This window comes from Stegastes partitus, unplaced genomic scaffold, assembly GCF_000690725.1.
Source record: "Stegastes partitus isolate 25-593 unplaced genomic scaffold, Stegastes_partitus-1.0.2 Scaffold1011, whole genome shotgun sequence".
NCBI lineage: Eukaryota > Metazoa > Chordata > Actinopteri > Pomacentridae > Stegastes > Stegastes partitus.
In genome coordinates, this window is record NW_007578742.1 from 24465 (window position 1) to 40929 (window position 16465).

Sequence of the window (16465 nt, forward strand, 5' to 3'; positions counted from 1 at the left end):
GGTGCTGTCACTTCAGGAGAAACCATTTAGATGCTATCTTGTCAAGCTTTGCAACTGAGTTTGTTTGATTCGCCTCATAAACGGTATATATTTATTTGATTAGCGGTACTCCTTCACAGCTGAAGGTTTCCATTATGATGACAAATACAACAAATTCCTTCCACCCAGAGGTTCAGTTTGTGCCTAAGTCCCTGCAGATGTTTCTCAGCTCGTTGTAACGGAGCGGATTCCTTCACGCCTCCATCTGTTCTTTTAATTCGGGGTCAGCAAGGCCAGCCAAGCAGACATCTTTGAGAGGTAATAATACAAACGTCTAGTCTGGGGTTAAAAATCCTAATCTGGATTTTATCAGGTGACATCGCTGACATATTGAGTCGATCATCCTGGATGTAGGAGTGCCGTAATCCTGGAAACGGAGCGTTTAATTTCAATTCTGCCCTGTGAAATGCGCCGCACATTCAAAAGAAATATTACTTTTGGCCCCATTTTTCATGGACCGACGATTTTTCTTTGTAACTGCGGTTTCAATATGCGAAACACCTTCAGCGACGCCCATCCAAACGGTGAAATAGTGCCATCGAAATGTCTTAGATGAGGCTTGTTTTTGGTTTTCTAGTTTCATAAGTGTGTGCGAGACTTTAATTCCAAAATAATATCCACCACAGGAAAAGCATTAGACGTGCTTTGTGGGCGACTGGACTCGGACCAGTGTTGGAGGTTTTGGGATATTAGAAGCCATTTATCAAACAGAACAATAATGTTTCATCATGAATCAATTATCAGGTTTCTTTCTCCAAAACAGGTGCATGGAAACTTGGAATGCATGTGTGGGTGACGTAGTTTTTCTGTTTTGTGTTCTTTTTCTACCTTGGAGATGTACGCTTTGATGCCTTCGGCCAGCTTGATGCAAGGCTCTCCGAAGAGCTGGGCCAGCTGGTCGGGGATGTCCTGGTCCTTGTCCAGAGCGTTCAGTAAACTCAGGCACTTTAACTCCTCCGTCACTCCCTGGCTACGCACCTGAAGGACGAACAGGGAACAGAAAATCAGCTGGGCCGGAAATGATCTGGAGTTTTACTGCTTTCTAACAAAAAAACCAAACAAAGAAACTGATGCGTCATGGAGTTGTTTATTCCTCCAGCAGGTGTTGAGCTTTCAGGCTTTACACGCTCAGTTTGGAATCAAAACCAGCTATGTTTGTCCAAATCATAAAAGATCTACACCAAGAAAGTAAATGAGAACTCCTCAAAGACAATGCAGCCTGTGTTTCCCCTGTTGTGTAACTTAGTGAGAATAGTAACGCTTACATAATAAAGTGTCAGCTCAAGACGGACACAAATGTGATTTTCATCAGATATTGGAACAATTATCACCAGTTTTCCGTCTACTAGAAATACAAAAGAGCCTTCTGAAAAGCTGCAGATCCTGTGAAACGCCTGCTGTGGCCCAAAAAAGCCACACAAAGAACAACAAGTAGTGTTATACATTTTCTCCTGTGCGTTCATCTCAACATCACTACATTCATTTATATTTCACTGCCCACTTAATAAGTCCATGCACATCATTTCATCGAACAAGCCGTCCTCTGGTGTACCATCTCTCTTTCTGCACTTCCTCAGTCTCATCTCATTATGCACTCGGCTTCCTCCTGCATGTGTTTCTCATTTTCACCTTCTTCTTTGTTTCTTCTCTTTTGTGTTGAATGCGTTTGTGCTCGAGGAAGAAAACTTTGCATAAGCAGGAGGCAATAGATAAAAAGAGGCACAAGGTTTCACGGGCAAATGGAAATGGTAACTTCTCACAAAAATAAATCAAACCACAAGTGCTTTTTTTTGCAGCAGCACTTGTTCATATTTGGTGCACATGCCCTTAAATGTGCTTTCACTCTTGAAGGGTAACCGTCCGTGAAAATGAAAGACAGAAAAGTGAACATTAAATGAAAGTGGGCACCGAAACCACCGGAGATCAAATGTAACCAAAACATTTTGGCACACATGGACCACTGGGTCTGGCAGCTGAAACGCAACCCCTCATGTTACGACAAGCATCTCGCTAAAGGGATTTTCCTGACCTGAATGAGCGCGAGCAGCCCGTCCGTATCAGAACCTCTAATAAGAGACAATTAAATTAACAATTCCTTTGTGGGCAAACTGTTTGTTTTCTGTTTTTTCTACACCTCCTGTTTGGCAGCTAGAATGAGAAATGTTTTCATGTCGGTTTACGCAGCACTAGACATCTTTGGGAACTGAAATGTACGGTGGAATTATGTTCATGTGTGCGTATCCTTCAGGGAGGTTGTCAGCGTCACGGTCTGAAAGCCCTGCTAATGACTCTATAACAAGCGCTGATGAGGAGAGAGAGATTACAGAGCTGCACTCCTTCAACCCCGCTCTTTATTTTTATTAATTTCTTTCCGCTTGACCCCCATTTTCTAATGAAACCCTTTCCCTTTGTTTTCCTTCTCCTCTCTTTTCTCTTCCCCTTTCCCAGCCTTGCCTTCTTCCCCAGCGATACGGCTCATGTTGACGCCTGAGCGGATCTCCCTGTCCCCACTGAAGATAGCGCTGTGTAAATGAATTCAGTCCAAGCGGGAAGGACGGGCCACTTACAGGAAAGACTGGCGATATTTAGAAAAGAATGGGGCCACATGTGAACACGGTGCTGAGAGCATGACTCACGTCTTCAGCGGCTTCACATGTCTATTCAGGGATCATTTAAATGAGTCAAATGAGGCACACATGTCAAACTTCCAGTCGGCGTACATTCCAGATGCAGGTCTGTGTCTAGTTTGAGGTCAGCTTTAGGAGGCTCATAATATCAAATATGGTCAAAATTACAAAGTGCACAAAGCCGAGAGAGAGGCTTCCCCAACCTTTTGAACTCTGCGTGCTCCCAAAACCTGAATGTGATGTTGTCAGTAAACCCGGCACGCTCAAGCATGAAAGTGGAAAAGCCTGCTTTCTAATAAAATATGTGACGTTGGAAAGTCCCGCTAATTTATGGATGTTTTCTTCCTGCCTTAAAATGGCTTGAATGCATCGTTGGTTTCTTAAATCCCCGCCTCGCTCTCCCTGCACCTCTCCCAACTCGCTGCAGCTCGAGCACACCAGCTCACGTAAGACTCAAACACTGTGAAGCGACTCTACGTGACATCGGAGTAACTAATGCTGGAGCTGGACGCTGGTTCTGAAAAAGAATGACGACAGAGAAACCTGCAGGGAGATCACAAATAAAATCTGGATGTTTGTTTTTGAGACCGTCATCCAGAAACTTGATTTTTACGGGAGAGGGATCTCGTTGGTTGGAGAACATTTTAGAACATTTTGTTTCCTGTTGCAGCTCCACAGTCACGAGTATTTTCATGTCATTCCCACTTCAGGAGACACTGATTTTAATCACTTTACATATTCTTGAATAGCGTATTTTATAGCCATGTGTCGTATATCACTGGTTTTATGTGTTGGTTGAAGTTTTGAGCTGAATACCAACTGTGAGTAAAAGTGAAAACGGGAACAGTGTGGCCATAATAAACACTGAAGAGACGGATTCACTCCTCCCTGTACTCCCCTCATTGTCTTTCAGTGTTGCGATGAGAGAAAAGGAAGCGCAGTAGGTCAATCTGCATCACCTGCTTACAATTAGGACACATCCCAACAAAAACTGCTGACAGCGGAGTCTGGGCAGAGACTGTTTGCCTTTTGTGAGGAGACGTGTGATGACAGCGACTAGAAGTGATGGGGAGGCTCGCACATGCATGAGTGGATCTGAGCTCGCTCGGCACAACAAATCGCGTCGTTTCTTTCTGCCGCCCGTGCCAAAACACACTCCCTGCTTTGGTGGATCTGGTCGGAGGATTAAATGTTATTGAGGAGTGTCTTTGTGTACGAGAATAAAAGATTGAGTTTAACAGGCCGTGCGTTTGTGCGAGTGCATGTGCGTCCATTAGGTTTTGACAGCGCTGGTAGGGAGTGTTTGATCTATTATGGGAAACAGTCTTGTCCATTTTAGCGAGGAGATAAAACCCATGCACATCACTGCGCTGAGCTACAAACAAGATTAGAAGTAAACTTTCTGCTCCATTAGTGTACAGAAACAAGGCCAGAGGCTAAACCGAGAAATATTATCACCAAGTTAATGCACTTTCTCGTTCTCTGGATTTAAACTGCGTGAGGAAACTTCTCCGTAAGTTTAGAAAGCGAGAGATAGTGTTATATCTGAAAGTATGACAGTTTAATCACGCAACGTAATGTCAGGACACCACATGTCCACGTTCTAATTCAGCTGTGCAGCTTTCGTTGGATGCAGCACTTGCTGTTTTGTATTTCACGGCTGTGATATAATTGTTCTTTTTCTTGCCAGTATTGGTCCGAGTCATGCAAACGGGACGAACCTACATGATGTCACGCAAGGGAGTGGAAACATTTGGTTCGTCTTTAGCCGTGTTTTCATGTAATTGTCTCAAAGCAAAACTTTGAAATGAAGAAGTCACTACCGTTCACTGCTTTGGAGCTCAGTTCTTACACGTTGGGCAGGTTTTAGTTTATTGTGTTGCTATTTAATCCTAACACACAGTACAGCTGAGGTTGACTGTCATGTTTCTTTTTCATTTCTGTTTCATTTCTATTTTGTTCTTTATTCTATATTGCACCGAAGGAGCTGCTCTTAATCTCATTGTACATGTGTATAGTGACAATAAAAGCATTCTATTCTATTCTATTCTATGTCTGTTTTGCAGGTATTTTATTATAAAAAATACATATATTTCAACCTGCTGATTGCACGGAAGTGATCACAATTCATCCTGACAGGCAAATGAATAAATGCACCAAATTTAGTTCCAATTCATCCAGGAGATCTGGAGAAAATGTAAAGAAAAGGACTTGGATTGGTACCAAGTCGCGGACTGACCAACCAACACTGCATCCAAAAGGTCTTTGTGGTCAAACAACTCAAGAACTTTCAGGCCCATTTGAGGGCAGCTTAGAGAAAGACATTTCAACCCCGAATTTATTTACACTCACGTAAAAATGTGCAAAGTTTCCTGTTTCTGACTTTAAATCCGGTGGCTCTCCTCCACTCTGTCTGCTATCTGGAAGTCGGCAACACCACAGAGCCACAATGACTCTTCTTCCCTCCAAGTCTGGCCTCCCGACTGTGTCTTTTCCGTAATATTTCATCTGCTTTACTGAGCTCATCGAACCCCGTAAGCCAAACTCTGCAGCTCTCTTGGCTTTGGCGGAGCAGTTTGTCTCCCACAAGACTATACTGTCGCATTGTTCCGTCATTGATTGGCGTCACAACCAGGCCCAGTGAACTGAAATCAGATCTTCATTTGAGCGATCGTATCGGTTATTTTCCTCGGCTTTTTGGTTTAGTGAAATAGTTGGAAACCGGGGAGGAAAATGTGAACTATTCTGTAGGCCAGTGCAGACATGCACGCCTCCAGAGATGGGGGTCTCAGCCTCTACATCATTCCCATGCCTTGGGAGCGTGCATCTGGAACTGCTCCTCAGGTTTTAAACATGAGCAGTTAGAGGAGAACCCGTCGCCCTTGTCTTCGCGCTCCGCTGACAGCTGCTTATCTGCCAAATCTTCCCTCCTCTTTGCCAAATCACAGAAACTGCAAAACTGGCTCCTTTAGCTATTCTTTCTTAAATAAGTTACACCCGAATGATTCAACATTAACAAATCACTGAAGTGTCAGCAAGTCAGCCTCGGCTCTTGGATTTATTGAACCTCTTCTTTGTGTGTTGTAGAAATTACTTCTGACAAAGATTTGAATAATTACATTTAATTCCCAAACAAAGGTTTAGAGAGGATTTGTAGTATAACTAGTAGCCCATAATCTGCTCTACAGTTGTGCTTTTGTTCCTTTTTTATAAAAAACATACTTTCAGATTTTGGGAAAAAATAACCTAAATGGTGGAGGCCGCACACTCGTCCCCTGAGCAAAGTATTTTCTCGCTGCGCTGACATCAATGACTTGTCCTTCCCTTGGCTCCGAAGCAACGAGTCCGCTGGGCCGCTCGGCAGCCAGAGGCCGGCTAGCAAATGTTTAAAACATTAGAAACACACACGATCTGATGTGGCTCTCCGCTGTGTTGTTAGAATAGGTTAAATACCTTAGATGTCAAAAGAAAAGAGGACTGCAAATATCCTCCTGGGTGGACGTCTCCACCGACAGATGTTTGGTCACGACAAAGGACTTCATTCTGAGTTCAAAATATCTGGTTTGCAGTTACTTTTATCCACTGATGCAATAGAAGCTTCCTCAGGCTGCCGTGCTAAGAGGCACTTGAGGCGAAACATCTGGTCAAACAAATGAGTTAGCATTTTGGCAGAAGTCACAATAAAAGATAGCAAAGCAAGTTGATTGTCAGTATCTTTCACAACTTAGAGGGGAAAACAATGCTGTCATGCTTTGGATCTTGTGTTTCTATTGTGTTGATATTAAGGCAGCTAAAGCTACATATTTAAGGACAGAGGAAGCGTTTAAATAACCTATAAAAACAGGAGATTTTTAAATTTGTTTGCCTCTCTTTGCATCTGGTTGAGCTGTTTTTGTCACAAAGGGACCTGTGGTTCACACTTAGTCCGCCAAACAACCAAACTCCTTTTAAAGACTTCAAAACATTGTGCTGCATTTGGCTTTTTTTTCAGATAAACGAGGTCTTTGATTATTTAAACGGTCATTTTTAAGGTAAATACTGAAGTTTGTGAGTCTGGATATTTCTAAATGTTGCTTGCTAGTTGGCTAACCTCGATGTTGGTTGAGTATTTTTTACTAATTCTAACTATTGTCAACGCAAAATTAGGCCTGATTTTTGTCTGAACTATCTAAACACAGATGTTGCCGACAAGGGTGCTGTGCTTCATCGTTTTCCTGCGGGAGCTTGTTCATATATTTGTCTTAGAGGAGCAGAGATATTAGAAAGTGTTACCCCGACTGATTTATTTAACTACCGTTTTCTCGGTCCAAGAGCTAAACTGGGCCGGTCCCTATCGGCCTGCTTTTGGAAGCCATCATAACTGCAACGGGAGGAAACGCACACACACATGCAGAGACATTTTTGAGTGATATACGTGCTTTTTTTTCCTCCCTCCTCAGCCAGAAGACATGCGGTCTCTCATGGCTGTCCGTGCTGAATTGGATGACTGGGCTCCGGAGAGAGGCTGACAGAGCTCCTGTGATCCTGATGCCGGCTCTCTCAGGAAGCGGCAAACAATGCTTCACTGTTCCCCTCCCCTGTGTGAGTATTTGTGTGTGTGCATGTACTCGTGTATTACCGCTGTGTATATCTGTGTGTGTGTGTGTGTGTGTGGCCTGCCCTCGGTGTGTATGTGCAGCGGAGCAACTGTGTGTATGTGTGCGGTTGGCCCTCGTCGGACACCAAACCCTGAAAAGAATATCTCAGAGGGCCACTTGGAAACCCGGCTACGATTTTGTGTTTCAGTGTGTGTGTGTGTGTGTGTGTGTGTGTGTGTGTGTGTGTGGGTCTGGGAGTTCCTTGGCAGTCCAGAACTCTCATTTGAGGGGATTAGGAAGAGGAGAAGGCGGCCACGTAACTCAAATCCAGCAGGCCGGAGGTCTGGACCGAGAGTGTGTGTGTGTGTGTGTGTGTGTGTGTGTTGGGGGATGAACGGCAAAGAGACTTGGCTGTATTTCACGATACTTTCTCCGCTTTGTGGCGAAACAGACAAGACAGAGAGCAGGGTGGAATAACAACTGGGACCTCGCTAGCAGTGGCACTGCGCATAAATCACTTCATCCAAACACAGAGGCAGCGAGATACACAAGAGCAGGAGTTAAATAAAACACGCCGCGCGTACGGCGTAACGAAACCCGCTTTATCATGCCGACCTGCGCTCGGAGGAGAAGAACATTCTAGGAGGCTTTGCAGATAAATACAAGGCTCTGCTACACATTATAGGAAATTGTTGTTGATCTGACGTGTGATGTGGGTTCAGACAGAGAACAGCACAGGAGACGAGACATAGTTATTCATATAGCACGCTTAAATCCGCAGAGCCGAAGGGATCTCTCATAAAGTTAAGACGCTACAATATTATTTATAATACTACCATAAATTAAAAATGGCTTCATCGAGCTTCTCAAACTGAAATTTTATCTTTTTCTGTTCATTTATTGCCTATGTTAGTTCAGGATTAGTGGCTTTAGCGCCTTTGACGTCTTCTCTTTGCTGCACAAACTGTCTCCTCCGAGTTACCAATTCGCTTGACTCAAAACGAAAATGCGTGCTGTGGTGTTTGGCTTTGCAACTGAATCCATGAAGTACATGAAGATGCACCTGCTTGAATACTGGAAGTCGCAATCGCAGAACAAACAGGGTGAGGAAAAAGTGATAAATATGATTTAAAAAAAACAGTAAAAAATCTGTAAAATAATTCTGTTTTTAGAGAATATATATATACACAGTAAAAACCAAGCCAGTATTGTAAATAGTTGCTCCCGTGCTGAGGAAAGTTGCTAAACCTGCAGATCGAGTCCACAGCTGAGATGGAGATGATTCTACTTGTGTTTGTTTCCTCCTGCCTGTAATCACAGCAGCTGTAATTCCCTTTTCCTCGTCTGACGAGAAGTGCTGCTGACAAGCTTCTGACCGAGTCAACCAGGAAGTCTTACGAAACACCTTTTTTTTTGTTTTGTTTTCACACTGGCCTCCTGTCAAATTCAGAATCCAGCTCCAGATTGCTGTGATTACATGTGGAGATTTGCACGGGCAGGCGACGGGCTGCATTAGAGGCCGCACTGCGATAATAGCAGCAGGAGTCTGAGGTCCTCTGATCGGGGTTTGTTGACTGTGCAAGACAAAAGACGGCTGTGCTCTGTGGTAGCTCTGGAGCTCTGTCACGTTTGACTTCAGATCCGTGCATGTCTTTTTTTAAAGCAGCTCGATATCTATTTGTTTTGACTTGTTTTTGTTCAAATCTGCTCTGTCTCATATTTGCTGTTCAGGTTTTTTCCATTGCGAAATGACAAATGTCGGGTTTTGATTTTTATCTCTGACAAGTACATAGACCAGCCGTGTTTGCACATTTTGCTGGTGTTTTTAATGACGATATACTCGAAGCAGATACTCGACTTATGCATGGATACTTTCAAACATCTTTGATGTGAGTCCTCGCGTTGCCTCGTTCCAGACCTCCGAAACAGCGTCGTTCAGCGACTGAAGTACTTCTGGTGCTCTGCTTGTTAACGAAAAGGCCCCGTTTTAGATGGAGATTTCATCTTCCTACAAAGCTAGCTAACTAGATAAAAACCAAACAAGAAAAAAAAACGGAGATTAAGGTCACTGAACAGTTTGTTGTCGTCTTAAGATTTATCACGACTGATTGGATAATGGAACAAAACACAAGGGCAAAGCAAATGAATAACAGACAACACAGAGTCTGATTATCAATTATTAATCCTTGATTAACTCCTAAAAAGCATGTAGGAATAAAACCCTGCTAACCAACCAACACCTATAAAGGGTGTTGCTGCTTTAAAAACAGTCACATCTTGTTGCTTTTAACACTGTGATTGGCATTTATGTAGTTTGGGATAATGAGACCCAGTGAAAAATACATGCTGAACTAATCCAGAGAGAGTCTATATCGCCATAAATGCTGGTGCTCGGTATTTACTGTGAGGTTGGTGTGCTGTTAATAAATGAACTTTGCACTCAAGCAGCGTTTATTTGACTGTTAAGGTGAGACTTTAGCAAATCAGTTTGGGTCTCCGGGTGCACTCAGACTTTTGCTCTTGCTTTCCATTTTATAAACTGGCACGCAGCGATCATTTAGACCTGCAGCGCATGTAGTTAACTTCACCAGGAGAGCCATAAGTCTGCATGAGAGTACAAGCTCCTGGTAATTGTATGCGTTGTGTGAGCACGGGTGAGAACGAGTCACTTTATGTTTTTATTGGCTGACGCCTGCGTGTGTTTACGTGCTTTCCTTTTAAGTGTGTGTGTGTGTGTGTGTCCATGATTTGGTCTTTAGTTAAATGTGTGTGTCTGCAGGTTTGTGTGCAGCCTGTGTGTGTGTGTTTTCGCCACTTTATCATCCTTTCAGTATCTGGCGGACGGCCAGGGTGGTGCCGACACTGATTTATTTGTTAAAGCTGTCCGATTCATCCCCGTTATACGTTTAATGACCTGCAGCCTTCACAGCAATCCATCACGTCAAAGAGAAATCAGAGCAGGCACTTCTCACTGAGCGGCTTTTGATTTCCAACCGTACGCTGAGGTATTTACGAGGAAAAAAATAAAGACCATTCTGATTACCAGTGGATAAACTGCGGGTTTCTACCTCACCCAGCGGCGCGGGCCAAGTTTTTGTCTGCAGTGAAAAGACAGACACTCCCCCACAGGAGGCCTGCCAGAGCCCAGCACACATACATAACAGCTTCCAGGGGAGTATTTTGAAAACCTGAGCCAAAGACACAATCATTAGAGGATTGGGGAACAGAAACCAGTGTTTTTAACATGGATTCATGCAACCACATGAGTTCTGGCCTTGCCTCACATGCCAGCATCGGTTTACTTCAGCAGTGCAACGAAGCTGGAGAGTCAAGGACACAGATAGACATTTTAAATGAGGTTATTAAATGAAAAATGTTTTGGTGCCCCTGAAGAGGTTCTAGGTCGAGGCAAAAGAAAGGCACCGGTGGCAAAAGTGAGATCTGAGACGGAAGAAGTATGTTTTTAAGCAGGCATCCATTTACCCAAGTAGGCAGTTTTATTTATCAGAAACAACATGAAAACATGCTGATCTTTACTACACGCAGGTTGGTCATTGATGCTTAATATTGTGTGCTTTTGGTCCCAACTGCTCCTGACTTTGGACTTTAAATCTGTTGTCTTGATTTAAGTAGTTGCATAAATATGAGCGTGTGAATAAACAGATTTATCCTCACGTTACGGTTCATCACAAAACACACAGTCCCAACACCAGCCGAGATGTGATTAAAAACCACCAGAGCTCCTCTTCCCGTTCTCAGTCTTGTCTTGTTATTTCCTTGAAATGCCACTCATCGAGGAATGTATGTTTGGTCTTTGTAAATTTCCCCAGACAGCAGCAGCAGGTGTGTTTAAAGAAAAAATAAAGAAATGAGTTGGTTTTGTCAAGGCCAGGAGCGTACTTTTAAAAACTGCCTTCTGATGAGGTGAATAAAAAAGTGAAACCGTTCAAAAACATGATCCTGAGTCATGCAGTGCGACAGAGAAACATTGAGATTTCACGGCCCATTTTATGTGGCATTCATAAACTTTCTCTGAAGCACTTTGTGGAGTCACTGCTCTGCACACTTTCACTCGTGTGGGGAAAGGCAAGAGTAGGGTTCTAGCTGAGGGTCCATCATTGCATTTAAGTTTCATGATGTTTCCATAAACTGGCTGATTAACAACGTCATTCCTCGCGCTATGAGCTCAGCCTCTAAATCGGGCCACTTTGAAGTCGGATTTCTGCTCTTTTCACTTTAATGGGTGTGCATTTAGCCAACAGCTTCGACACAGAAAGCCGCTCTGATTGCAGCTTTCAGGGTAATTTTGCGACGATGAAGGATGTCTTTCTTGAGAAATCTTGATTTGAATCACTGTGCAAAATCACAGAACAAGAACTTATCTCTGTGTGATTAATCGTGAGACTTAAAAGACATTAAAAGTGCACACAGACGCACGTCACATGAGCGCCTCACATGCAGCACAGCGCACACAAGTCCACATAAATCACCACATTCAAACAAGCGGTGCACATTTAAACAGCTGTTGCAGCTTTGGCATGAGCCGGAGCCCTCGCTGGGCGACTTGCTGCAACTTGCCGGTGGTGAGATATGCATGCATTAAACGGGATATCCAGTTGCATCTAAAACCACTTAGGAGCTGAATCGTTTCCCACATATGAAGATGTGCTTTTACAAAACACAACAAACAAGTTATGACAGCCTTCACCTAGTCTAATTTAAAAAAAAATATCGTCTGAATTGTTCTGTCTGCACAAATTACATTGAGCAACAGATGTTACAGCCACAGTCATGAATCGCAGCCAGGATGGATCATAAATATATATAAAAAAAAACAACAAGTCCATCTCCCATTACCAAATCAAAGTTCTGTTTGAAGTGTCAAATCATTGTAAACAGTCTGGATACACATTTGAAAGTATTTGATAATGAGCTCGGGGCGGTAATTGTTCTACAAAATAGACATGAACGCTCTACATATGGTCTGCACATGCCTCTTTTTTTTATCAAACCAATTCAACTGAAAGTCAACCCAGAGAGTAGCCATTTGCTTCCTTTATGTCCTCGTGTGTCTGAATGTGTTTGTGTGCGATCTCCTCGGCTTGCCTTTGTCGTTAGGAATGCTGCGAGGAGCCCGACAAGTTTGTGTGTTGGAAGCCTCTGCAGGTAACTCATTGACCTGCCAGCCAGGATGCAAATTCACGCATCGATCTTTGTGTTTTGTGCGTGCGTGATTGTGTGCACGCATACGCCTGCTCTGAACACTTCTCGTGCACGGCACCACAGCGAGACAGCAGAATACCACTCCCAGCTTTTGCGTGTGCAACTCTGACCTTTCTTTGTCAGTTTTGCTGCTTTGGATTCCCTCCAGCTTAAATAAAGTTTATAGACATACAAAAGCAGGGCGGACCTGCCTGCCTGCTGATAGTCTGGCTCTTTATTTCTTTCTTCTTAACTTCCTTGTTGCTTAAACAATTGAGAATGCGACTGTTTAGGGAGAAGGAGCTGTTAAGATGAGTCGCGATAAAGGTGCAGACTGCGTGGGCGCCGCGGGGTTTTATTGTGAGTTAATGGGTTTGTGAGTCGCGCTATCGAAGTTAGCGGCATCGATAAAGCAAGAAACGTTCGCTTTGGTTACAAGGGTTAAGTTTCTGCTTCTCGTCATATTGGAGAGGAGAGGTCAGGACTTTCCAGTTTGTCTCAGTCACCTGTGAAGGCACAACAAGAGAAAAGCTTGAGGCAACTGAGTTCACGTGATTGAGATGAAAGGCGTGTTCAGAGGCTGGATTTCGAGTTATGCTGATGATCCAAGTCCAGAAATAGGATTCACGGAAAGCAAAACTGACTGAGTTTATTAGAGTCAATCATTTCTGAGCTTATTGAGTTCGAATAACGACAAACCAGTAAACTGACGTTTACGATGTGGTGTCTAAAACAAACAACTGGCCAAAGTGAATCAGGTTAATAATTAATCTGTCTGCCGTCTGTTTACTTCTGGTTGTTTTTAACGAACACCATACAGTTTAAAATGATTTAGTTCATCTGTGTTTTTAAATGGATTATACCTGTTTGTTAATTTACAGAAAATAAATCACAGAAAAAAAGGAGTTCTACTTGTCAGCTGTTAAAAACAGGCCAAAACTGTAAATGTAAAATTAAAATTGAATCCATTAGAAATCAGCATTTTTACAATTACTCATTTAGTTCTTACATATGACCAAAAACTTTAACTTTTTTTTAAATTTACTGTATTTAAATCAGGAAAAAAATGCAAATATTTTACAGATATTTGCAAGAAAAAATATTTCCATGATATTAAGAATTGAAAAATGGTTTTAAAAACTGTTTTCCTGTAGTTAAACAACAGATATCTGCTAAAATCACTGAAAATAAATAAATACTTTCATGCTGACTGCAAAACATAAAAAACAGGCCAACACTTTAAATAATGTCCACATTAGAAATCTGTATTTATACACATGGTAATTTGCCATTTTACAGCTTTAACTGTAAAATTTGACTGTTTTTCTGTATTTAAATCAGCTAAAGAATCTCATATCTAAGTCCAGTTCAGTTACCAGTCACTGATGAACACCTGTGCATTGCGAACAGCGAACGCCGGGGATTCTGGGATACCAGAGGTCACAATTACCAGTTGGCTGTTTTCTCTGAGTTTATACGCAATAAGGCTGCAATTTTTCTGTCCGTGTGGAACCGCTGGTCACTCTCTGACATGATCGGTATGGACGTCTGGACCTCTACGCCCGGCCCAAATTGTGCGCAACGAGCAATTGGAAATGGGTGTAATAGTTGTAGCGTCACGGCCAATCTGCATCAGTCAAACAGCTGCAGATGATCTAAAGCCCAGGTGAACTCTTTTACCCAAAGTAACCTTTAATTATTTAACTGTAGTTCTGACTGGTTAAACAACCGCGTTCAGCTTTTTCCTCTAAACCTGTCTGCTCTGTGTAGTTAGGACTGAATTCAAGAATATGTTTCCAACGACTGGACGAATAAATCATGAATCACATTTGGGAGAATTACAGTGAAGAGAAGCATAGAAGTGTAAACAATAGAGCCGATTACAGGCAGATGCTTCACCGGTGCAGGTCAGTGAGCTGCTGTGGGGTCCTTCAGATGCATGTGGGTGGGCGAGTCCAGCATGGGTGGCCAAGTGTGTTATGTAAATGTGTTTTTGTGTGGCGACGGTGAGCAAGTGTGAGTCGACCGGGGCCTGTGCAAGTGTTACTGCGCTGGCACATTTTCTAGCTGATCTCTGTTTTCTCTGGTGGGGTCCAGACGTCCCCACAAGAATGAAAAAACAAGGAAAGTGGGCTGTCTGAGTGGCTGGAAAGGTTATTTTTGAGATAAGGGTTGGGATTGTTTGTGCAGGTTGTTGTTAGAAGTCTGGACAAGGAGGGGAGTTAAAAATGCTGAATGCTGACCAGTGCATTGACATGTATTTAAACTCATTTATGAGTTCCTGACAGCAGTGATGTGAATCCTGTGTGTTTGTATGTCGATGTAGCTGCTGCTCTGACACGTGCAGCTGCTATTGTCACCCGCCGCCACAATAAACACACTGCTGACTTCTGGGAATTCTCCGTCTGCTCCGTCACATGAAAGACACCACTCCTTGGACGGACGGTGCACATCCTCTGCATTGTCTTCTTGTGTTATTCATGTGTTAATCTGTTTGTCACACTGTTCAGACTGGCCTCTCTTATGTTTTGAGTTCGGGGTATGGTTTGTGGAAGTCGATGTGTCAGAGTAATGTAATCTGAAATGATGTAAAACTGACCAGACAGAGCACTTCTCCTCGTATTGTAATGTGCGTCAAGAAACCTCGGGGAAAGACTTGACAGTAAGATGATACAGACTCCCTCTGATTCTGATATAAGGTCCATATGGCCTCGCTGGGGAGATGTTACACAACCTCTGCTGTGGGTGTTTATCGGAACCGTGTTTTTTTCTTAACAACGAGGCCAGAAATATAGTCCTTGGGTGGCAAAGGGACGTGATTTTATGGAGGTCATTGTCACCATTGCTGGATGCGGAGCAGAGAGATGGGAAAGAAAGCGCTTCCGCCCATGTGGCGTGCACTCCAACAGCTATTCTCTTAAAATGACACATTTTCTGTCCACAAAACACTTTGTCCGCTAAGACATTAAACCTCGAATGCACACTGACACACCACTTTGAGAGGAAATGTCGCTCCTTTTCGTTCCTTCCTTTCTTGACAAATGCAAGAGGTTGAATTATTAGATATCCTGGCATCTGTGGAATGATTTATTTGAGCAGTGGCTGTTCTTTAACGGCGTGTGGAGTTTCTTTGGCTTTGAGAATGATTGACGGTTTGATTCAACCTTGACACTCTGTCCTTGAGACGCTCCCCTGCAGCCTGCAGCGGTTGAAACATTTACGAGACACGTCAATACAGCAGAAGAACTCAAAACAACCAGGTGTGAACTAATTAAAGCTGCGTTATTTGCCTGCTTGCAGAGTCAAAGGTTATCATGCGCTGTCGTTGCCACTGTGACGGATCACGAGGGCAGTGATGGCCGCATGCAAACAGGCACAAGGAATCTGACGGAGCAGAAATGCTGCGATTCGACGAGCTCACTGGCGTTGTGGCAAATCAAACAATGCAGAACACAAAGTTAAACTCAGGAAATGGATGATTCAGTGTGCACCATGTTTGCTTTAGCATCCATTAGAGAAGGGAAGAGTTCAGAAGAGGATGTTTACTGCAGGGTTTTATTGGCAACGTGTTGCTCATTTCAGTCGTGACTTGGTTCAATTCAGCCATGTTTGGTGAATCCAGAGCTGTTGCATGGCTCGCCAGCTTTGCCACATTTTACGACAACTCTTAAAGCCGGAGAACCGGTTTGCGATCCACACTGGTGGAATTCTTGGCCGCTATCATGATGTCTAATACCTTTCTGAGAAGCGAAAGCGAGACAAGGAAGTTATTCCCACTCTTACCTGTAACGAGAAGGTTAAGGTTGTGGTTGAGATGAAGAAGTAAGGTCTCACATTGGTGTATTAACCATCCAGTGAAAAGCCCTGTTAGTCATTTTAGACCTTTGTTTTTTTTAATCTTCTTCCTGTAGGAGATGGTGAATAAACTTTTGGTCCAGACTGAAACATCTTAACAACCAATTGATGCTGTAAAATTTTGTCCAGACATTGGGAAACCCCTAACTCTAGCCCGAGCACCAC

General features: G+C 43.2%; 1 protein-coding gene across 1 annotated transcript in view; it reads right to left on the minus strand.

Moving 5' to 3' along the window:
- Positions 1–16465, minus strand: part of LOC103367072 (uncharacterized) — a gene marked incomplete at its 3' end in the record, with an annotated part of 52512 nt that overhangs the window by 24313 nt on the left and 11734 nt on the right. The window contains exon 2 of the mRNA XM_008294987.1: positions 868–1017. Within this exon, the coding sequence (XP_008293209.1) occupies positions 868–1017 (150 nt within the window). The remainder of the gene's footprint in view (positions 1–867; positions 1018–16465) is intronic.